General features: G+C 39.8%; 1 protein-coding gene across 1 annotated transcript in view; it reads left to right on the top strand.

Moving 5' to 3' along the window:
* CCDC181 (coiled-coil domain containing 181) overlaps positions 1-17,737 on the top strand; it is a 35,236-nt gene extending 17,499 nt beyond the window's left edge. Inside the window, exons 3-5 of the mRNA XM_036756301.1 lie at positions 6,062-6,208; positions 12,913-13,067; positions 17,305-17,737. Coding sequence (XP_036612196.1) covers positions 6,062-6,208; positions 12,913-13,067; positions 17,305-17,467 — 465 coding nt within the window. The 3' untranslated portion in view covers positions 17,468-17,737. The remainder of the gene's footprint in view (positions 1-6,061; positions 6,209-12,912; positions 13,068-17,304) is intronic.
* The last annotated feature ends 6,394 nt before the right edge of the window (positions 17,738-24,131 follow it).

The raw sequence follows: 24,131 nt of genomic DNA, 5'->3' as shown, positions 1-24,131 counted from the left end.
GATGTCTCTTAGTCCTCACCCCTCATCCAATCTGTTGCCAAGGCCTGTTGATTTTTACTTCCGTAACATCTCTGGTGTATACCCTTTTCTGTCCCTAGACATTGCCATCACCCTGGCGTGGATCTTTGTCACCTTATTCCTGGACTATTTCAGTAGCCTTTGGTTGACCTCTGTGCCTCAATTTTCCCCACCCCAGTCTATCCTCCACTCAGCCATCAATCTTCCTAAAGCATAAATCTGACCATGTCACCCTCTCCCCCCCCTCAAATCAACTCCAGGGGGTCCATGTTATTTTCAAGACCAAATATAAAGTCCTCTGCTTGGTGTTAAAGCCCTTCATAACCTTTTCCACTTTTCCATTCTTTTTACACCTTACTTCTTTCCATGTACGCTACATTCCATTGATACCAGTCTCCTTACACATGGCACTATGTCTCCTAACTCTCAGCATTTTCACTGGCTGCCCCTCATACCTGGAACTCACCCTCCTCCTCTCTCCCTTCTCACTTCCCTGTCTTCCTTCAAGCCTCAGCTAAAGCCCTACCTTCCCCAAGAAACCTTTTCCTGTCCTTAGGCTCAGTGCCTTCCTTTTGAGATTATTTTTTTCTTTTAAATTTATTTATTTAATATATTTAGTTTTCAGCATTGATTTTCACAAGAGTTTGAATTACAAATTTTCTCTCCATTTCTACCCTCCCCCCCACTCCAAGATGGCATATATTCTGGTTGCCCTTTTCCCCAGTCTGCCCTCCCTTCTGGCACCCCACTCCCCTCCCATCCCCTTTTCCCTTCCTTTCTTGTAGGGCTAGATAAATTTCTACACCCCATTGCCTGTGTATCTTATTTTCTAGTTGCATGCAAAAACTTTTTTTTTGTTTTTGAACATCTGTTTTTAAAACTTTGAGTTCCAAATTCTCTCCCCTCTTCCCTTCCCACCCACCCCCAAGTCAAGCAATTCAACATAGGCCACATGCATATCATTATGTATAACCCTTCCACAATACTCATGTTGTGAAAGACTAACTATATTTTGCCCCTTCCCAACCCATCCCCCTTTATTGAATTTTCTCCCTTGACCCTGTCCCCTTTCAAAAGTGATTGCTTTTGATTACCTCCACCCCCATCTGTCCTCCCCTCCACCATCCCCCCCTTTTTTATCTTCTTCCCTCTTCTTTCCTGTGGGGTAAGATACCCAATTGAATATGTATGGTATTCCCTCCTCAGGCCAAATCTGATGAGAATAAGATTCACTCATTCCCCCCTCACCTGCCCTCTCCCCTCCTCCCACAGAACTGCTTCCTCTTGCCACCTTTATGCGAGATAATCCACCCCATTCTATCTCTCCCTATCTCCCTCTCTCAATATATTCCTCTCTCATCCTTTAATTTGATTTTATTTCTTTTAGATATCTTCCCTTCATCTTCAACTCACCCTGTGTCCGCTCTCTCTCTCTCTCTCTCTCTCTCTCTCTCTCTCTCTATATATATATATATATATACACACACATACATATATACATACATACACATTCACTTATATATGTATACATAAACATATATATATATATATATATATATATATATATATATATATATATATATATATATATATATATATATGCATATTCCCTTCAGCTACCCTAATACTGAGGTCTCATGAATCATACACATCATCTTTCCATGTAGGAATGTAAACAAAACAGTTCAACTTTAGCAACTCCCTTATGATTTCTCTTTCTTGTTTACCTTTTCATGCTTCTCTTGATTCTTGTGTTTGAAAGTCAAATTTTCTATTCAGCTCTGGTCTTTTCACTGAGAAAGCTTGAAAGTCCTCTATTTTATTGAAACTCCATATTTTGCCTTGGAGCATGATACTCAGTTTTGCTGGGTAGGTGATTCTTCGTTTTAATCCTAGCTCCATTGACCTCCAGAATATTGTATTCCAAGCCCTTCGATCTCTTAATGTAGAAGCTGCCAGATCTTGGATAATTCTGATTTTGTTTCCACAATACTCAAATTGTTTCTTTCTGGCTGCTTGCAGTATTTTCTCCTTGACCTGGGAGCTCTGGAATTTGGCAACAGTATTCCTAGGAGATTTCTTTTTGGGATCTATTTGAGGAGGCGATTGATGGATTCTTTCAATTTCTATTTTGCCCTCTGGCTCTAGAATATCAGGGCAGTTCTCCTTGATAATTTCTTGAAAGATGATATCTAGGCTCTTTTTTTGATCATGGCTTTCAGGTAGTCCAATCATTTTTAAATTATCTCTCCTGGATCTATTTTCTAGGTCAGTGGTTTTTCCAATGAGATATTTCACATTGTCTTCCATTTTTTCATTCCTTTGGTTCTATTTTAGAATATCTTGATTTCTCATCAAGTCACTAGCTTCCACTTGCTCCAATCTAATTTTTAAGGTAGTATTTTCTTCAGTGGTCTTTTGGACCTCCTTTTCCATTTGGCTAATTCTGCCTTTCAAGGCATTCTTATCCTCATTGGCTTTTTGGAGCTCTTTGGCATTTGAGTTAGTCTATTTTTAAGGTGTTGTTCTCTTCAGTGTATTTTTCAGTATTTTTTTTGGGTCTCCTTTAGCAAGCCATTGACTTGTTTTTCACGGTTTTCTCTCATCCTTCTCATTTCTCTTCACAATTTTTTTCTCTACTTCTCTAACTTGCTTTTCCAAATCCTTTTTGAGCTCTTCCATGGCCTGGGACCAGTTCATGTTTTTCTTGGAGGCTTTTGTTGTAGGCGCTTTGACTTTGTTAACTTCTTATGTCTGCATGTTTTGGTCTTCTTTGTCACCAAAGAAAGAATCCAAAATCTGAGACTGAATCTGGGTGCATTTTCGCCGCCTGGCCATATTCCCAGCCAACTAACTTGACCCTTGAGTTTTTCAACGGGGTATGACTGCTTGTGGAGTTAAGAGAACTATGTTCCACGCTTGGGGGGATGCGCCAGCTCTGCCACACCAACACTCCTCCTTTCCCAAGAACCCCCAACCCGGACTGGGCTTAGATCTTCAGCAGGCTCTTCACTCCTGCTCTGATCCGCCACTTAATTCCTCCCACCAGGTGTGCCTGGGGCCAGAAGCAACTGCAGCTGTACTTCTGTAGCTGCCCCACCTCCGCTGCCCTTGGGGTGGTAGCTGAACCACGAACTCCTTCCACTCCCGCAGCTTTTCCCACTAACTTTCTCTGTTGTCTTTGGTGTTTGTGGGTTGAGAAGTCTGGTAACTGCCACAGCTCACTGATTCAGGGCGCTAGGGCATACTCCGCCTGGCTCCTGGTCTGGTTGGTCCGCGCCGCTCACAATGGGCTCTGCTCTGCTCACCTCCGCTCTGCTCCCAGCTCTGTGTGGGATAGACCTCACCCAGAGACCATCTGGGCTGTCCTGGGCTGGAGCCCTGCTTCCCTCTGCTGTTTTGTGGGTTCTGCAGTTCTAGAATTGGTTCAGAGCCATTTTTTATAGGTTTTTGGAGGGACTCGGCGGGGAGCTCACGCTAGTCCCTGCTTTCCAGCCGCCATCTTGGCTCTGCCCCCCAGCCTTCCCTTTTGAGATTATTACCATTTATCTTGTGCATATCCTTTTTGAGATGTTTGCATGTTGTCTCCTTGCATAGACTGAGTTCCTTGACAGCATGGACAGTGCTTGACGCAGCACCTGACACTTAGTAATAAATACTACTTGACTAACAGAAATAGGGGAGCTAAGAGAAGTGGTAAATTTAGGAGGAATGGGAATGAGTATTGCTTTGGACATATTGAGTTGAGCTGCCTTTGGATCATTCAGGTGGAGATGGTCAGGCATGCACTTGGAGGTGTGCACTTTCAGGTGAAAGATGAGGATTGACTATATAGATTTGAGTCTATACTGCATCTGTGTAGAGAAAATAGCTGAATCTGTAGAAGATAATGAGCTGACCAAGAGAGAGTGCAGAGAATAGAGAAAAGAGAAGAGAATGGAAGGGAAGAAGAGAGGAGAGAGACCTTGACAGAGCCCTAGAATGGGGCAGAGATGACGAGTTTGCAGAAGAGACCAAGAAAAACCAGTTTACCAGGTAAGAAGAAAAGCATGGCAGAACAGTATCACAAAAATCTAGGGATAAGAGGCTTTACAAGAGGAGAGAATACTCAACAGGATGAAATGCTACAGAGTGGACTAGAGGGATGTGGTCTGAGGAAAGACTATAGATCTAACAGTAAAGAGATCATTGGTGACATGGGAGAGAGCAGTTTCTAGCAAGTTGTGGGGTCAGAAGGACCGTAAGGTGTGGGGAAGTGAGAGGTGAGAAAGTAAATGTAATGAAAATAGACAGCTTCACAACAGCTCATTACCTTGCGCTGTAAATTTGCTCTTCCTTTTGATGTCATTATCCACCCAGTCACTCACCCACATTCATAATCTTGGGGTTATTTTTTTGTTTCTTCTTCCTCCTCAATTCTTTCATATTCGGTCAATTAATTACCAGGTCTTACTGAGTTCATCTCTTTAACATTCTTAAGTCTGCCTCCTCTATTCAAATTGCAAATTCCCTGGGAGAGGTCCTCATTGCCACATACCTGAACTATTGCAGTAGGCTCCTAACAGTATTTCCTGTGTCCACTTTCTCTCCTTTCCACTCTTTCCCACCTCTGCAAGAATGTTTCCTATGTTTAAGTCTGTTTACAATATTGACCTCTTTGCTCAAAAGATCTTCTGTGGCTCTCTGGTGCCTACTGAATAAAATCCTTGGCATTCTAGGTTTTCTACAACATGGTCCCATGTTAACATTCTAACCTTGCTACATGATTTCCCTCCTTACTTTTTTTTTTTTGCTGAAGACAATCAGGCTGACTCTTTCATTATACCCCTCCCCCTCCAACATGCTGTACTTATACATCTCTCTGCCTTTATGCATTCTTTATTCTGTATCTGGAATGTGCCCTCCTTCTCCATCTTCTGTTGAGTTCCTATTTGTCCTTTTAGTGCCTAATCTGGATGCTACCTCCTTGTGGTACCAAGAAGTGTTCTCTAATTTCCCTCAGTCATTAATGATCTTTTTTTTCTCAGACTTCACATAACACATTATGTTAAAACTCGCTAATGAGCTTATATAACATTATGTATCTATCTAGCCATATCTACACATATCTATTGATCTATGTATTTATGTATGTGTCTATACATATTTATATCTACACATAACTATCATCCATATGTATGTTGATCTGTCTATATACGTATATGTGTGCATACATCTTCCTGTCATCCATCCATCTATCCACCTAATAATATTTCTGTATATGTATATATCTGTATATATTTGTCATCTTTGGAGCTAGTTGTGTTGGGCTCCTATTCGCTACTGGGTCTGTAAGCCTGGATTTTGCATGTCCCCTTGGGGTATTATGCTTTGTACAAAACAGGTACTTAATAAACATTTGGGAAGAGATAATATGGTAGGATGGATTGATAGAGTGCATGGCTTGGGGTTAGGAAGATCTGAATGTCAATCTGTGATCATTTAACCTCTCTGAGCTTCAGTTTCTTATCTCTAAGGTGGATATAATAATAACTAGATTTCCTCTGTCCAAGAGTTGTTGTAAGGTTCAAATGATATTATGTATGTATAGCACTTTGAAAACTTTAAAGCGCTATATACATGCCAGTTATTTTTTCTTTGTATTGTTTCAAAAGGAAGTCCAAAGAGTTGGGAAAGGGTCAGGGTATGCTCCTAAGACCCTGTGACTTCTGACTAGTATGCATTTACTGTGGATGAAATTGTACTCTCTCAAAATTCTCTGCACAGCTAAATTTAGCTTTGCAGAGCTGGAAAATTCAAATGGAAGTTTTACTATTGCCTGAAGTAGCTAGCATCATCTTCAATATAATTTAGGACTCTCTAACCAAAGGAATCTCCCACGTTTGGTTGGCACTCCAGGTCTCTTGATGTCATGGGCCCCTTATTTGCAGGTCCTCCCCAAGAAAGTCTGGCTTTGAAAACATGGCACTTTGCTCTGAAAACACATACTTTTTATTCCCTCCCAAACAAAATTTACTCATTTCTTTATAATTGTTCTTACCAGGAAGAACAACGGAAAAGAGAAGAGGAGAAAGAAAAGAAACGAGAGAATGAGATGGTCTTTAAAGCTTGGTTGCAGAAGAAAAAGGAACACTTCATGGAAATGCGAAGAATTCAGAGGGCAAAGGAAATGGAAGACATGAATAGCAGAGTAAGTAAAACTTTTCTTATTGATAGGGAATGAACATGCATTGCCCAAAACTTGCCCACGTTTTCACCTGGAAATTAATGGAAAATGATTAAAATAATGTAGGTAAGTTAAACAAAGATATGGGTCTGCAAAAATGATATGATGACAAAAAGAGTAACTTGAATCTATGGGAAAGAGCTGAGTCACTTTCATTTTTTGTTAAAATTCATTAAGTTTCTCTTGGGTCTTATTTATCTTATTCAGGCCCATGGTCTTTTGGCTCCTAGGACCAAAGCATCATAGATCTAGAGTAGGAAGGAACCTCAAAAGCCATCTTGTCCAACCCCTTCATTTTACTAAAGAAGAAACTGAGACCTAGAGAGGTTAAGTGACTTGCTGAAGGTCATGTGGGTAGTAAGCGTCAAATTTAGGCTTTGAGCCCAAGTGCTCTCACTTCAGAGGCAGAGTATTCTCGCAGCTGTGCTGAATTGACACTTATTAATAGGTTCACATCACTGGAAGTTTCATTGATACTTTGATAGACAGAGATTTATATTTAGCCTTTGGTATTTCCATACTGCATCGTTAAAAAGTCAGTCTTGTCTCCTTTCATGTTAAGCTTTCAAAATCTTTAGTACTGAGTGAGGCTGGTAGGGAACAGAGTGTGTTTGGCTGATAGCAACTCTGAAATAGTTAAGAGACCCCTCCCAGTAGCCTGGGACTGGCAGCAAAGAGAAGAGTCCTTAGGTCAGTGAAGCTGTGGGATTAGTTTAGAGATAGTGAGGCGGTGACTTATGAGTAGTAGAGGATAACATCTGACATATGAGGAAGATGACATTACATCTTGTCTAATGTTAGCCCTCTTATTACAAAGACTCAACCACAATGTAGTTGCAATGTTGTGTATAATTCTTTTAAACTTTTTGGATGCATCATCTGATAACAACCCATCGTCATAGGTAGCTGAAGCAAGCGCTAGTTGAAGTTAATCTTTGCATCCATAAAAATGTTCCTCTGGCTACAGTATTTTGCATTGGCTCTGATCTATCTTTACATCACTACTAGCTTATTCTCATATCAATTGTCCCTTCTTGTTGTTCCCCACAGTACTAATGCAAAAGAACAGGAATGTTTGGCTAAAGTATATGTGATAAACAAATTTAATGGAATACTCCTAAAAAGATGAACAGAAGGGAGAGTCATATCTCATTAAATTTCTTTGGGACCTGTTGCTTTATTGCTAGTACTAAAGAAATATCTAAGGATGTTCATTTACCATTGCTATGAAATTTGCCCATTTCCTCTGGTTCCATGATGTAGATGTTTTTAGTTAAAAAAAAACTAAAGGTTGTATAGCTATGTATGCTTTGGCATTTTCAGAACAAATTGTGAAGGGGAAAAAGAAGAAAGACTGATAGCAAATATAATTTAGTTTCCTCTAAAGAAAATGAGGATTTCCTTTGTCTCTTTAAAGTGGCCCTTCTATACCAGGCATGGTGTCAAATGCCTATAATCCCTGCTGCTGGGATGCTTTAGGTTAATGGGTTGCTGAAGTTTGAGAGTTCTGAGCTTCAGTGTGCTAAGCTAATCAAGTGTCTGCACTTAGTCTAGCATCACCAATATGGTGAGCCTCCAGTAGTGGGGAACCACTAGGCTGCCTAAGGAGAGGTAAACTGGCCCAGGTTAGAAAGGGAACAGGTCAAACCTTCTGAGATGATCTGCAGTGGTATCAGGCCTTTGAGAGGCCACAGTACTTCAGCCTAAGTGAGATGGGGAGACCCAATTTAAAAAAATTTCTTTCTGAGTAGTTAGTAGCCTTTGTTAATGAACGTTCAATATAGCTCTAATAGCTACAATTAGCTATTACTTTGGTGATCTGTCTTATGCGCTTATGACCTTTCAGATTTTTTTGTGTCTCTGTTGGAGTTGATAATCTTTCCAAAGTCCAGTCATCAAGTGAATATAAATTGTACCTTATTAAAGAGTCACAAGGCCTGCACTGGGAGAAAGACTTCATTTAATCTCTCTCCTTGACTAATGAGTCACTCACTGCTGATAAGTGTAATGAGTATGCAAGTTTAATAATGGGGACATGGCTACAATCTCATCTTAGAATTCCTTTAGCTATACTATATTTTTGAGAATATCAATTATTCTTTATATCAAACTATTCAGGAAACACTAGAAACTCATTTTCTTCTATTTGCTTTTATTAAATTTTAGGCACAAACAGCTCAGATTCATTGTAGTTCTATTTTTAACTTTTTACTACCCATCTTTATTTGGCTTGTTATAAAGGAAAAGGGGGAAAAATTATTTTCTCCTCCAAGTAGTCTTATATCTATGCCTAATCAGGTTTTTCCCTACTCCCAAACTGAGTGGAAAAGTGAGGGCACTGATCTCAGTAATTCAAACAGAAGATGGTTAGACTATTACCCGAATGTGTATTGATATATTTAATACTATTTTAAATTTGCACTTTAAGTCTTTTATATTTTTCAATCTAACCTCATATGACACTGTTGGGATATTACTGTCCTCAGACAGAAGAGGAAGCTGGAGCTTAGACGGGTAAAATGATTTGCCTCAGGTTATCACAGTTGGTAGAATTAATTGGGGCCAGCCTCTCTCCTGATACACATTTCAGTACTGTATCCACCATATCACTTTGCCCACACAGACTGAATGGTTCTAATGTCTGTAGCAGAAGGAAATATAGTTGCATATACGTCTCTTGGGAAGCATAATCATTTGTTAGATGTGTTAGCTTAAATCGTGCTTTATGCCTTGCCTTCAGATGACCACACATTCAATTGTATATATGAGCCTTGAATATGAACTAATAAAAACCTCTTAAAGCTTTTAATAAAAAAAGTGTATAAAAACAAATATTTGGATTTCACAAGAGAGGTCTAAATATTACCCCAAAGAGTGTTATTTTCCCAATTATCTGGAATTGGTCTTTAGCCTTCACACACACACACACACACACACACACACACACACAAATACAAATTAGTTGATGTTTTATTAGGTGTGAGTTAAATATTTTATTCTCATGTGAATGAAGACACGTGTTTTATCTTTTAAGCCGAGGACACCAGGCAGTTCAGAAACTTCAAGAACAGATGATAAGCTAGTGACAGAATTAGTTTAAATCTCTATATGTTCCTAAAGCATCTTTTTTCTTAGTATTCTGACAGTTAGAGCTTAGGTTTCTTTTGCCAAAGTAAAGAACAAATGTTTGGATAAGGCTCCAAACATATTTATGCTTTGATCATTCCTTAAGAAGTATTTATTAAGCAGCTAATGTTTTCAAAGGCAGGTAGGTGGTGCAGTGGATAGAACACAGGCCTGGAGTCAGGAAGACCTGAGTTTAAATCTGACCTCAGACACTTACTAGCTGTGTGACCCTGGCAAGTCACTTAACCCTATTTGCCTCAGTTTCCTTATCTGTAAAATGAGCTAGAGAGGGAAATGGTAAGCCAGTATCTTTGCCAAGAAAACTCCAAAAGGAGTCACGAAGAGTTGGACCTGAAAATGACCAAGCAAATACGTCCAAGGACTTCATATGAACATAAGCCCTAAACTACTGCTAACTAGGAAGAATCTTTATAAAAAATGTAAGAGCAGAAGCTAAGGTCATAATACAAACTGAAGAAATGAAGAATTTTGCCATTATTTTTGGAAGGGACTTTTCCTGGCATTTAATATTAATTGGTGGTTAATTGTGGGTTAAGATGAAATGAATATTTTCCTGTCTTGAGAAGGAACTGTGGTAGAGCCATGATATTGATCTTTCTTATCAGTTCCAATGTCAGAGCCTGGCCACAAGTGATTTTTAAGAACAAGAGAGGGCAGAACCAAAAGAGCGCATATCACCTTTGGAATACAGTTACACTCACGGAGACACTAAGAGGGTCATAAGTTTCTCGGGGTTCCTCTGTGAGCATTCTTCCCCCTCCCCCTTGCTTCTGGCATCTAAGCAGCTGACATTCGTCCTCAGATTTTGTGGCCTGACCTGGGCTACTTGGTAGCCAGCCACCTGCAGAATGTAGCCTCAGCTTGTAGACCTCAGTCTTCAAGATGGCCTTCATCCTCAGGCTTTGTACTGCCCCTAACTGCTTAGCTTGCTAGTGTTAATTCCCACAAGCCCAATAAACCCTTTAAGTGTTAGACTTTTTTTCGTTGTGGCATTTCTAGGCTTATTTGATTGAAAAACTAACTCAGAAGCTAGAAATATGTGGATAGAGGGGCCGGTCAAATCAAAAGTGAGCAGTAAGAATAGGTGGGCTTCAATCGAGTACTAGGGCAAAGGTATCAGAGTGGGGAGTTCCTTATATACGTTCTGCCAGGGCAGGAACTAGTGACAAAGCATAGATGAGTGAGCCTGACACGGAAGAAAGGATGGAAGGAAGAAGAGAAGGATACAAAGGAGGAAAGAAAGCATTTATTTTATTTTTTGGCTGTAAATGTGTCTTTTAAAAAATCAATAGCTTTTGTTTTCAGATCACCTTGGTTTCCCAGAATATTCGCCACCTTCCACTGTCCCTTCACTTCCCAGCCAAACATTTAAAAAGAGGAAAAATAAGGCGATTCAGTGTAACATTTGCTACCCCCCCCCATTGCCTAGGAGGCCAAGTATATTATGTTCATATAGTCCCTGCTACGTGCCAGACACTGCGCCGAGCAGGTCACAGTCATTGTCTCTTTGGATCCTCACAACAGCCCTAGGCGGCAGGAAACTGAGGCAGAGTCTGCTTTCAGATCTGTCCTGCTTGTCTGTTTTATCTCCTGAGCTTCCTCCAGTTATTTTGTACTTTGACAGAAGCGCCTCCGTGATGCTCCTGCCTTCATTTCTGGCAGTCCTATTGCTAGCTCCTCGCTCTACTCCGGTTCCCCTAAACAAAAGAATCTCAAATAATCAAAGAAGCAAAACAAGTGTAGACATTACCGTGTCCAGAGATGTATGTCTAAGTCTGCCCGTTGAGTCCAGTCACCCCTTTGTCAGATCCTGGCCCGCTGCCTTGTCATCAGTCTTCCAGAAGTGTGACTGGTCACTGCATCGTTCAGTTTTTAAGTCTTTTGTAGGTGATTTTCTTCACAGGGCTGCTTTTACCTTCGTTCCCATGGGGTTAGTTCTCATCTCCATGCGGATGATTCCCAGGCCTATATATGCCACCTCGGTCTCTTTCCTGAGCTCTATTCGCACATCACTGACTCCCTTTAACATCTGCTGTAGATGCCTCAAGTTCACCACACCCGATGCGGAACTGCTGGGCTTTCCCCAAGCCCTCCTCTCTCTTCATTTTCCCTCTTACTGTTGATAGCGCTGCCATTGTCCCAGTCATCCAGGCTCACAATTTCAATGTCATCCTTGACTTCTTACTTGCACTTATTCCTTTGCGCATACAGCCACCATCTTGGTGCGGGTCATCCTTGCTGCACACCTGGACTGTTGCAATAGCATGCAGGTATGTCTCCCGGCCCCAAGTCTCTCCCCACTCTAGTCCATCCTCCACTCAGCTGCTGAAATAAATAAGCTTCCTAAAGTGCCAGCCTGACATGTCACCGTCCTGTTCAGTGAGTTTTCTGTTACCTTTGGGATCAAATATGAAACACTCTGTTTGGCGACACAGCTGCTTCCTACCTCTCCAGTCTTCTGATGCTTTACTTCCTCTCAATGTGCTCTGTGATCCAGGACTCTTAGCTACTCCAGTCCTTGGTAACGCTATCTCTTATTCTGTGCCTTTTCACCGGCTGTCCCACATTTCTGGAATGTCCCCCCTCTTCACTTCCGAGTTTTGCCTTCTCTGACCTCCTTCAAGACTCAGCTCAATTCCTCCCTTCTACAGAAGTCTTTTCCCAATTCTTTCCTACCTTCCCCTCTCCCCTCACTATTACTGTCTTCTTTCTGAGATTACCTTCCATTTATACCATATCTATCTTGTATGTACATAATTATTTGTATATTGTCTCCCTCAATAGGAATATAAGCTTTTGCCTTTCTTTGTATCCCCAATGTTTAGCCCAGTGCCTGGAAACTAGTAAGGGCTTTAAAACATTTCCTGACTGAGTGAGTGACTCTTGGTTTTGCTCACTTCACTTTTCATAAGTTTATACAAGTCTTCCCAGGTGTCTCTGAATCCATCCCTTTCATCATTTCTTATGGCTCAGAAATACTCCATTACATTCATATACCGTAATTTGTTTAGCTATCTCCCGACTGGTGGGTACTAACCTTCTTTGTTTTAAGTTCTTTGCTGCAACAAAAAAGCTGTCATAAATATTTTGTGCTTGTGAATTTTTTTCATCTTTCTTTGATCTCTTTGGGAAATGGGCCTACTATCACTGAGTATTCAGTGGGTATGAACAGTTTAGTGACTTTTGGGGCATAGTTCCAAAATGCCTGGACCAATTCACAGCTCTTTCCACAGTGCAACAATGTGCCTGTCTAATCATCATTTTCCTTTTTAATTATCTTTGTCAATATGACAGGTGTGAGTTAGAACATGAGAGTTGTTTTAATTTGTATTTCTCAAACTATTAGTGATTTCAGACACTTTTTCATATGACTGTTGGTATCTTAGGTTCTGTCTTTTGAGAACTGCCTGTTGACATCCTTTTAGTATCTGTCAGTTGGAAATGGCTGTCATTCTTATAGATGTGAATCAGATAAACATTTTCATTTGATAGACTTATTGAAATTTTTTTTCCCCAAACAGCAAGAAAACAGAGATCCCCAGCAAGCTTTCCGATTGTGGCTTAAAAAAAAGCATGAAGAACAGATTAAAGAAAGACAGATTGAAGAACTGAGGCGGCAGGAGGAGTGTTTGTTCTTTCTTCGAGGGGCAGAAGGCCGTGACAGGGCGTTTAAACAGTAAGTGGAAGGCAAGCTGTCTGTGTTGGCATCCTTATTGCTTTTGGTAAATTACTTCAGCAGTTTAAAGAATCTCTGATTTAATTAGTGTGGAAGCTCCTTGTTGTTGCATCTTATGTCTTTGACTTTAGCTAGGTAGGCCCTTTACATCTGACAGAGTCTTTGGGTCCTATAGTTGAAGACTTTCCAACTTGGTGTCTATTTCCAGAATTTAGTTTCTTACAGCATAGATTGAAGGACCTAGCATAATCTCCATGCCGTAAAGAATAAAGCTTCAGTGGGTTAAATAATATATAAAGTCTAAAAAATAGATTCATTTTGCCCCTTGCATTGTACATTTGAGTTTTCAGCCTAGTCTTATTTACATAAAGGATCATCTTAGATTGCTAGGTACTATATTAAAGTGAAGATCTACCGGATGCTAACCCTGGGGTTAACCAAAATGTGCCAAAAGTAACAGTCTTGTTTGGAAGGACCATGAGGTCATCTTCCTGTGATACTCTGGTTAGACCATCACCAGAGGACTGTTGGATTCTGACTTCCAAAACTAGAAGAAAAAGAGAAGATCTTGAAAAAGGTTCAAAGAGTCAGAAAGACAATTAGAGGGTTATGGGATGAGTCCTCCTTGGAGAGATTAAAGTACTTGGAATTCCTTAACCTGGAGAGAAGGCTGAAGGGAGAGTAATGGTTTAGAGCTGGGTGTTGCAGACTAATTTGACCATGGAATATTTGAGGCCTTGAAATACATTGATGAAACTCATATAAATACTGGTTCAAGAGACATTGAACTATAGAATAATTTCAGGATAAAGAGGTATGAAGGGGTAGTTTTATGCAAAGGAGGGGAAATGAAAGCATTTTTTTCATAATGAAAAGTTGTTAGACTGTAATTACTATCATTGTTATATTTGGTATTTTTGAAGGCAAATAGCATAAAAATTGTCTCACATAATCATTTTTCAGTAATGTGGAATGCAAGGGTTCCATGGTGCACCATTTAGAAAATGTTAGTGTTGATAAATGTGAATTTACTATATGTAATTTTGACTGAAGTCTAGCGTATCTCCTAAAATCTAGGTACACATTTTATATACCATAGTATTTGAGTTGAAGTGAGCCTAAGAGATCATTTAACTCTGCTCTCCATTTTACCTGTGAAGAAATTGAGACCCAGAGAGAAATAAATGACTGGCCTAGAATAATGAGTTTCTTTAATACTTTGGCAAAATAATAAGGCTTGGATTTAGGGTAGTAGAGCACAAAGCTGTAGGTAGTGTGGGCTTTTGGAGGTTAGGACAAATAGAAGTGGTGAAAATGTTCAATATTAAAATAGCTTAAAATTCAATTCAACGAGCATTTGTTAAGCACCTGATACATACCAGGAATTATGCTGCATGCTGGAGCCCTGCAAGCCTAGAGTAGTTTCTTCTCTCGAGGAGCTTCCACCCTCCTGGAGGGAAAGAACACATTCCCGGGTAAGTCAATACAAAATACATACAGAATGATTTCGGGGAGGGGAAAGAGCACTGACAGTGAGAGGGATCATGAAGGAACTTTTGTAGTCAGGCAGTGGCACCAAAACTGAGCCTTGGAGGAAGCTTGGGGCTTGAAGACGGGGAATGTAGGAGGGTAAACCTTCCAGGCAGGGAGGACAGGCTGTGTGAAGGCAGAGGAAGAGGAAAAAAACTGTTTGGAGCTCCATTGTGAAAGCCTCTAATTAATGAACCCAAAAGCATTTATGAAGTGTCTACCATAGGCTACATACTGTGCAGGGCATTAAAGATTCAAAGAATGCAACAATCCCTCCTCTCAAAGATCTTAGAGTTCTTCAGGGGTGACAGGTACATCGGTGGGTATATAAAAAATAGAGGAGTTAGGGAGGGAAGGAGGAAGCATTTAGGTGGGGGACGTCTAGAAAAACTTGAAAGGCTTCACATAGAAGGTGGTGCTTGAAGGATGATGGGTGTTCAGTGGAGTGGATGCAAGGGAGTAGGCGTGGGGGGGCATCTGCATTCCAGGCATAGAGGACAGCTGGTGCAGAGGCAGATGAAGGTAGGAGATGATGGAGTGCTGTGTATGGGGAACAGAGAGAAGACCAACTTTGCTGGACAGAGAATAATATATATTGAGGCTGGAAAAACAGGCTGGGGCCAGGTTATGAAGGGCTATAAAAGTCAAACGAGGAGTTTATAGTTTAGCCTGGAAGTAGTAGGCAGCAGCTGGAGTTTATTGAGAAGGGGAGTAACATGGTCAGACCTGAGCATAAGGAAACTCATTTTGACTCCTAAGTGGAGGATGGATAGGAGAAAGGAGAGGCTTGAGGCCAAGGGACCAGTTGGGACCCTATTACAGTAATGTTTCAGGTAGGAGATGAAGAATGCCTGAACTAGGGTGGGTGGTCATCAGTGGAGATGAAAGATTGAATGCAGGAGTTATTGTAAAGGAAGAATCGATAAGTCTTATTAACTAATTAGATATGGGATTGAATGCGTGGGAAAAGTCAAGTAAAATTCTAAAGTTGTAACTCCAAATGACTTGGAAGGATGGTGTGGATTTAACAGAAGTAGGGAATTTCTGAGGAGGAGGAGGAGGGGGAGGGGTAGGCTGAGGAGGAAAGATAATGAGTTTGAACCTGTTGTATAAGAGATGCCTATAGAAGTCAAAATAGATCTATAAACAGACAGTTTGTATTGCAAGACTGGAGTTCAACAGAGAGATAAGGAAGAGCGGGATGTGTAGACTTGATGGTCATCTGTGTAGAGATGGAAATTGAATCTATGGGAGCTGAAGAGATCACCAGGTGAGAGCATATGGAGAGTGAAAGAAATGGAGGCCCAGGACCGGACTTGGGGATTGTCCACACAGTGGGTGTGGGTGGGAGGAGAATATAAAAAAGACTGAGGAGTAATCACAAGAATAGGGGTAGCAGTGTTTGGGAGCAAAGGGAGAAGAAGTATGTCCAGAAGGAGAAGGTTGGATCCAAGAGATATTGTAAAGGAAGAATTGCCAAGACTTGTTAACAGATTAGATATGAGATTGAATGAGTGGGAAAAGTCGAGGAAACCTCCTTGGCTCTCCACTGTGAGGAGCTGCAGAGGAGATGAGCAGACTGAAGACTAAGAAAAGGCCTTGAGGTTTTATAGTTAAGAGACTAGCCTAGGATATAGCAGTTCTAGCCCAGGAGTGGGTTTGGAATCCACATTTCCAAAAGTGATGAAGAGAGGAGGTGAGGTTATAGAGGTATTGAGTATATGAAGGAATTTGGCTTTGAAAGGGAAAAAAAATAAGAAATGATCTGAGGCCTGAGGCACCTGCAGGGTCCAGTCAGAATTTAAAGGTGGCATTCAGAGAAGAGGCAGAGATTGGAAAGGACAATTTGCACAGTAAATGCAGATTTTGCCCTTCACTTCCCAGAGGTAGCATGATATAGTGGAGAGAACCCTGGATGTAGAGTCCAGAGACAGAGATTCTAACTTCAGCCCTACTTATAGTACCGCTGACTTTGGTTAAGTCACCTTCTGGCTTCAGTTTTCTTATTTGTAAATGAGTAGGTTGGATTGGATGATGTCTTAGGAGCATTTTAATTTAGCACATATCAGTATTTTAGTTTTTTTAGGCATTTAATATTTGAAAAAATGTCCAGTTTTTATTCACCTTCTTTGCTGATTTCCTAACTTGGCTACTTGAGTCTAAAGAATAGTTAGTTGCAAAAAACTAGTTATTTGATTATATAAGCTTAAACTTTTGGAGTCACTTCCACTCCCCCCCCCCCCACACCACACACACACACACACACACACACACACACACACACACCTGTGTGTGTGTATGCATATATGCATGTATATCATTGTATATACACACATGTGTATATATATATATATGTGTGTGTGTGTGTGTGTGTGTATAATAATGTGTGTGTCTATGTCTGTGTCTGTGTGTAGTTTCCCTACAGAAAGAAATCTATAAAGTCCTTTGCCCCTGTATAAAAACATTCCCTGGATTGACAGGGATAAACTATTTCTGAATGCTTGAATCCGGTGTAGACTATGGCAACAGTTGGTTTCCTTTCTGAGTAGATATTTGAGAAAATTAGAGCCTGTCACCTTCATACCTTCTCCTGGGACTATAGTTCTTGTTTGTTTTAGGTGAATGGCAGGTTCCTTCCATTTTGGGAGGGCTGGTGCATTTAACGTAGTCTTTTAGACACTCAGAGAATGTTTTTGTGTCTTTCCAGATGGCTAAAAAGAAAACGAATAGAAAAGCTGGTGGAGCAGCAGGCCGCCAAGGAGAGAGCCAGGCAGCTGCGTGTTGAAGCCCGGCGAGCCAAACAGCTACAGAACCTCCTTTACAACATTTCAGAAACCAAACCCTTTCGTTTCACCGACCATTACAGTTGAAGGTGTCTGTCTGCACCGGATCCTTACATCGGTAGCCAGTGTCCCCTCACAGCGGCAGATGTCATTCCTTGTTCTGGTCTGTGTGCTATGGTCATGTCCTAAATGATGGGAAAATATATTCACCCTTCAGTGACAGTGAATTTATCTATTTTTTTAAAATCCTAGAACTGAATAAATGCCTTTTATTTCACTGTTGTAAAGTATTCCACATGCATTGTTTCAAACAAATTAAATGGAACAAGATGAATAAAATCTGTTTTCACTAGTTTTAACTTACTGGACTAACATAGTGATTGGAAAAAAAACTCAAAATAATTTATTGCTTTGAAAATACTATAATGCCGTCTTAAGGCAACCTGGCTTAGTGGATAGAGAGCCGGCCTTGGAGTCAGGATGACCTGGATTCTAGTATTGCCTCTGGTGCAAACTGATTCATTGGTCCTGGGCAAGTCACTTAACCTCTCAATGCCCCAGGCAACTCTTTTAAGAATACAAGTTGCTGCTCTGCCTTGGTAGAAGGAGTTTTCTCACTGGGAGTGCCTTATATCAGTGAAATCATAGGTCTTCCCCCCAATTGCTACTTTATGACTTGTGTAGTAAAACATTTCATGAAGCAGATTGAGGGCTGTTTCATTATGCCACACCTATTAACAGTAGGTATTTCCCAATTCTCTGTCTTGGTCCCTCTTCTCTTTTCCCTCTGTTCAAGCTCACTTGGTTATTGTAGTTTCTTTGAGTTCGATGATCGTATCTGTGCAAATAATCCCCAAGTGTATCCAACACTAGTCATCTTACTGAGCTCTAGTTCTAAATCATCAACCTGTTTTTTGGCTATCTCAGTCTAGGTCATGTGACCAACATGATAGAGGACTAGACACTTTTCTTCAATCCTCCCAACCTCTCAAACCTCTCCAAAATAGGAATTATGTGCAAGAGATAAAGCATTTTTCACTTGCCTCCACTGTCTGAGACACGAAGAATCCTAGCAAGGTAACAATTGGATGAACTAACAGCAGAGAAACCTAATCCCTAATTCAGTCACTCAATATCCCCCGCCCCTAGTGACTATGACAGAACTGCACAGGCTGGTCCAGGCTTGCTATAGAACTCTGCCTCACCTCTACTCCTCTGTTGTGGAAAGCCATAAGCCAGAATATTGGTCTGGCATGAACTATACTGTAGCATGGTAGCATTCTGTGCTACACCAGAGCTCAGCTAGAGAGCTCGGGAGAGAGAGAAGTGAAGCAGGATGTCAACATGTGTGATATTCCACAACTCCTGAAGAACACTGGCATCCGCCTGCAATCATTCTGTCCCCTTGTAAGTCACCGAGAGGCAGAAAGTGAAGCTAATGACATATGAATTCTTCAATATGGAAGGAAGCTGAGAAATCTTTGAGATTCACGCCCCCTGGACAAACTGTCATCAGAGGGGACGGAGTCAGGAAGGGAGTAGTAAACAAAAGGAAAAAGCAGTAAAACAAAAGGAAAAGACACTGAAATCGCCAAATATCTTGAATAAGAAAACTCAATTAAAGACCTTGTGCATAAGTAGATGAGCCAACAAAAAAGATATCAATAACAGACGGGGATGACATCTATCAATAATTATTGCAAGATAAATGAAAATTAGCCAATGATGAGGTCAAGGACCCTGTGGATTCCCAAGAGAATGTGAAACGACAGAAGAATGTTCTTGAATAAAGTACAAATAAGAATTATTGGAACAGAACTCACAGCCTGCATAGCAGAATTAATTTACAGAAGAGAAATACTTGAGTCCATGGTGGCAAACCTCATCAAAGAGAGGACCTATTAGGAATGCAAATACATAGAAGAGAAGGCAGTCAGAAGAAGAGAAGCAAAAATATGATCTCTAGACAAGCAAAACATTGCATGCATAGAGACAATATAAGGATGATAGATCTCCTAGAATAACATAAGTCTTTAGACATGAACCCCATAATAGAAGAAATAATAAAAGGAAACTGCCCAGAACTTCTAAACACACAAAGTGCCAATGAAAAGGATCCACAGTTTTCTTTCAGGAAAACACACACTCACACCCACACACCCAAACCTATGCTTCGAACTCCAAGACACATATTGACTAATTCTAACGACGAGCAGAGATTCTGCAGGTGACTAGGAGAGAGACATTCAAATATAAAAGAAAGGGAAACTGAATGATAGGACTATTCTGCCCCTGACAGAAACTTCAGAAGGGAATGCAGTAGAATTACAAGGAGGAAAGGAACCCAAGATGCAACCCAAGTTGATATATCCTGCAAACTTGAGCTGACCATTAATGAAAAAAGATGGACATTCTTTTAAAAAGAGGCATTTGTAACTTTCCTATAAAGAAAACTAGACATGAGGAGATTATTTGCTTTGCAAACATCTCAGACAACAGAAATACTAGAAAGGTAAACAAACATAGAAACCAAGGGAGGAACAGATAACAAATTATCTGGAAAATGAGGGGAAAAAAACCTAGAAAGGAAAAGTCCCCTATGAGGTTAAACACAATAACAAAAACAAACAACAGGGGGACCATTAAGAGGTTGCTCTATTAAGGCACAGCAAGGAGAGAAGAGTGGAACTTAGATGAAGGAAGAGGCCTGAAATTCCATGGATTAAAACTCCTAACCCCTCACCTACAAGCAAATCTTTTTTTTTTCTTTTTAATGGGACTAACCTGCAGAGTGGGAGGGTGAATAAAAGGGGAAAGGGGAGGCAGAAGACAGAGGGAAATTTGTGATGGGCTTTGATCAAGTCTAAGGTTAACAGTGAAGAGAAGATAACTCCTGTAGTCTTTCAGAAAGAAGGCTACAAAAGAAAGGGTTGAGGAGGCAGAGGGAGAAAGCTTGTTTCAGTCATGAAAGGGTGTCCCACTGAGGAATGCTTATATAGTGGGGGAGAGAGAGATTGTATAATGGGAGATGAGGAAATTACAGTGGATATAATCTAAGGGATTTGGTGCTTAGATCACTCATCTTTGTCTCAGGAGAAGGGGAATCAGAAGTCCTATGGGCAACTAAACCCCCAAAGAGTGGGGGTGCATGGATCCTAGGTGGAGATTTCATGGCAAATGGGGGGAAAATTCATGGGGAGAGCTAAAGGTAATAATGAACTGCACAGTCAGGGATATGGGAAAACTCCTAGCAGAGGGTGATACTTCTGTCTTCTGTCTCACCTACAGCAAATGGTATTTCTGAGAGTGAGATGCAGTAGATAAAGGGGGTTAGGGAATAAGATCTTCAAGGCAACAAGAGAATGTTTAGAAGTGGGAACTCAAAATAGGTACTTCACACGGTTTAATTCCACAAGGAATATGGAGACTAAAGAAGGAACAAATAAGCATAAAAGCCATCGATAAAAGAATAAAAGTCAAGGATAGGAAACGAATATAAATAATGAATGAGGGAAACAAATATTTTTAGAAAAAGGTACAGAAAATGAGATTTCAAATTAGATAACTAGATAAATTTTTAATAATTTGATAAATTTAATTTTGATTAATCAAATTTGATAAATTTAATAATTTTATAAATGTTAAGAGTTAGATAAATAGATTAAAGGGAAAAAGAAATTAATAAGCAAAACTCTAAACTAAGGAAAGGGGTAACAAATTGGCAGGGAGGAGGGGTGGTTGAGAGTGAGGGGAAGAGGGGAATGGGATTGCCTTAAATTAAGAAAAAATGACTGAAGAGACAAAGTTCCATCTTTATAGAGAAAGAGGAACAAACCAATCCTAATTAAAAAAAAACTAATATCAAAGGCAAATGGAGGAAAATAGAGACCTGGCATAACTTTAAATGTGAACAGATTAAGCAATCCAATAAAATGAAAAAGTGGGAGATTGAATTAAAAAACACCGCAATTTGTTGCTTACAAGAAACTTTAAAAACAGACACAATAAAAATGAGATGCTGTAACAAAATTTACTATGCATCTGGTGAATCCAGAAAAGAGTAGGTTGTAAATCACAGTTAGACAAAACCAAACCAAAAATTCACAACATGCAAAAGATGAAGTACATTATGCTGAAAGGAATTGTAGATCCCATTATCAGTATTAATTGTACATTCCAAATACTTTAGCATCTAAATTAATGAAGGAAAATTAATTGAATTACAGTTAAAGACAGTTATACTATTGTCACAGATTTCAGTGTCCCTCACTTTTGGACTAATCTAACAAAGATAAGCAAAAAGGAAAATATAGATTTTGACAAATTTCTAGAGAAAGGAGAGCTAAACGACATATGACATCTTATGGGGCTGTAAAGAATATATACTTTTCTCAGGACCCTATAGAACTGTAACAAAAATTGCCCTTATAGGAGGGCACAGAAATATTGCAAATAAATAAAGACCATAGCATAATATGAATAGTAATCAATTTAAGGAATAAAAACAAAGGACATAGACTCAAATGAAGATGTAGCAATGAATCTTAAATAATGAGTGGGTCAAAGACGAATCATAGAAACAATAATTATTTCAAAGAAAATGATGATGAATTATCATATCAGAATTTCTGGGATGAAGCTAAACCAGTCCTAAAGGGGAAAATTATATCCCCAGAAACATAATAAATGAGAGGAGAATTAAGTAAGTGAACATACATTTAAAAATTTAGGAAGCGAAGAAATAAACCTAAAATAAAGCAAAGTAGATATAAAAATCAAAAAGGAAATAAATGAAAAACAAAAAACTATAGAAATGATAAACATAAAAGCTGGTTCTTTTATACTCAGAATTTCCATTTTTGTGGTCTCGTCTAAACAACTTGACCACTCTCTGGTCCTACCAAGTTTTTAGCTTTTATTCAGCTCTTTGTGGCCCTAAGGATTTAGTTTTTCAGATGGTTCACCTCTTAGCAGTCTTCTTGCTACCCAGTCTTCCTTGCCACCCACTAATGTCTCTACCAAATCTTTATATGGAGATCTTTAATCAAAAGATCTAGGTTTGAGTCTTTGGACATGTCATATCACATCTCTGACATTTATTTATTTGTAAAATTGAGAAAATCATATTAGTTACATCACAGGGTTGTTATGAGGAAGGTGCATTGTAAACCACAATGGTATGTCAATATGATTATTGATAATTTATCATGTGACCCTGTAGATTCTGCCTGGTCCTTCTGTTCATATTCTGTAGTTGCAAACTTGAGAGACAACATAGGGTAACGGATAATATCGTGCACTTGGGCATCAGGAAGACTTGGGTTCAAATTCTGCCTCAGACACTACCTGTTATTTTGGGCAAGTCACTTACCTGCTCATGGCTGCTGTTCCTCACCTGTACAATGAGGGGATTGGAGTAGATGGTTTCTAATGTTCCTTATGACTTTACATGTTTGGTCTTAGGATTCTCTTCTTCACTCTTCGTTGTGAATCCACCATTTTGATGTGATTATCGAAACTAGCAACGTGCAGTCGAACATTTCTGCCCTAATCTTCCGTGTACACCTGCCTCCTTGTTGGATTGTTGGTCAATGGTATGTGGCAATTTGACTCTTCTGGACAATTCTCTGGCCAAACCGTGGTCATATTCTGATACCTTCTTGATCACCAACCTGCAGGCGATATACGCATTTGCTTTGTGCGCAGTCTTTACCACACATTTGCATTTTATTAAAGTTCATGTCAAAGCCTATCACCTTAATTTCTGTAGCTGTTGCAGCTTTTCTTGGAGTTCCTGAATGACATTTTTAAAGAAAAAAAATCATCCTAAAATACATATCTTGATTGTTTTTCACCTTTTTTCCCAGGCTAATTTTTTAAAAAATTTTATTTACTTTTAGTTTTCAACATTCACTTCCATAAGATTTTGAGGTCCAAATTTTCTCCCCCTCCATCGCCTCTCCTACCCCAAGACAGCGTGCAATCTGGTATAGACTCTACGTATACATTTGTATTAAACATATTTTCACATTAGTCATGTTGTGAAGAAGAATTAGAACCAATGAGAAAAACTATAATAAAAAAATAAAAGAGAAAGCAAATAATATGCTTTGATCTGCATTTAGACTCCATAGTTGTTTTTCTGTATGTTGATAGCATTTTCCATCATGAGTCTTTTGGAGTTGTCTTAGATCTTTGCATTGCTAAGAGATAAGTCTATCAAAGTTAGTCTTTGCACAATGTTGCTGTTAACAGTGTACAATGTTCTCCTGGTTCTGCTCACTTCACTCAGCATCAGTTCATCTAAGTCTTTCTAGGTTTTTCTGAAATCCACCTGCTTATTATTTCTTATGGAACAATAACATGTCATTACAATCATATGCCATATGTTCAGCCCAATTGATGGGCATCCCCTCAGCTTCTGATTCTTGGCCACCACAAAAATAGCAATTACGTTTTCTTAATGGAGCTTCCAGAATGTCTCCAAAGCAGCCATAGTCAGGGGAAGCTATTTGTTCAGTCGTTTCAGTCATGTCTGTCTCTTCATGACTCTGTTTGGGGTTTTCTTGACAAAAATTCTAGAGTGGTTTGCCATTCCTTTTTCAGCTCATTTGACAGATGAGGAACTGAGGCAAAAAGGGCCAAGTGACTTGCCCAGGGTCACATAACTAACAAGTGTTTGAAACCAGATTTGAACTCAGGAAGATGAGTCTTCCTGACTCCAGGCCTAGCACTCTATCCGTTGTGCCAC

The sequence above is a fragment of the Trichosurus vulpecula genome, chromosome 4, assembly GCF_011100635.1.
Source record: "Trichosurus vulpecula isolate mTriVul1 chromosome 4, mTriVul1.pri, whole genome shotgun sequence".
NCBI classification, from domain to species: Eukaryota; Metazoa; Chordata; class Mammalia; order Diprotodontia; family Phalangeridae; genus Trichosurus; species Trichosurus vulpecula.
This window is presented reverse-complemented; position numbering and strand designations above follow the sequence as displayed.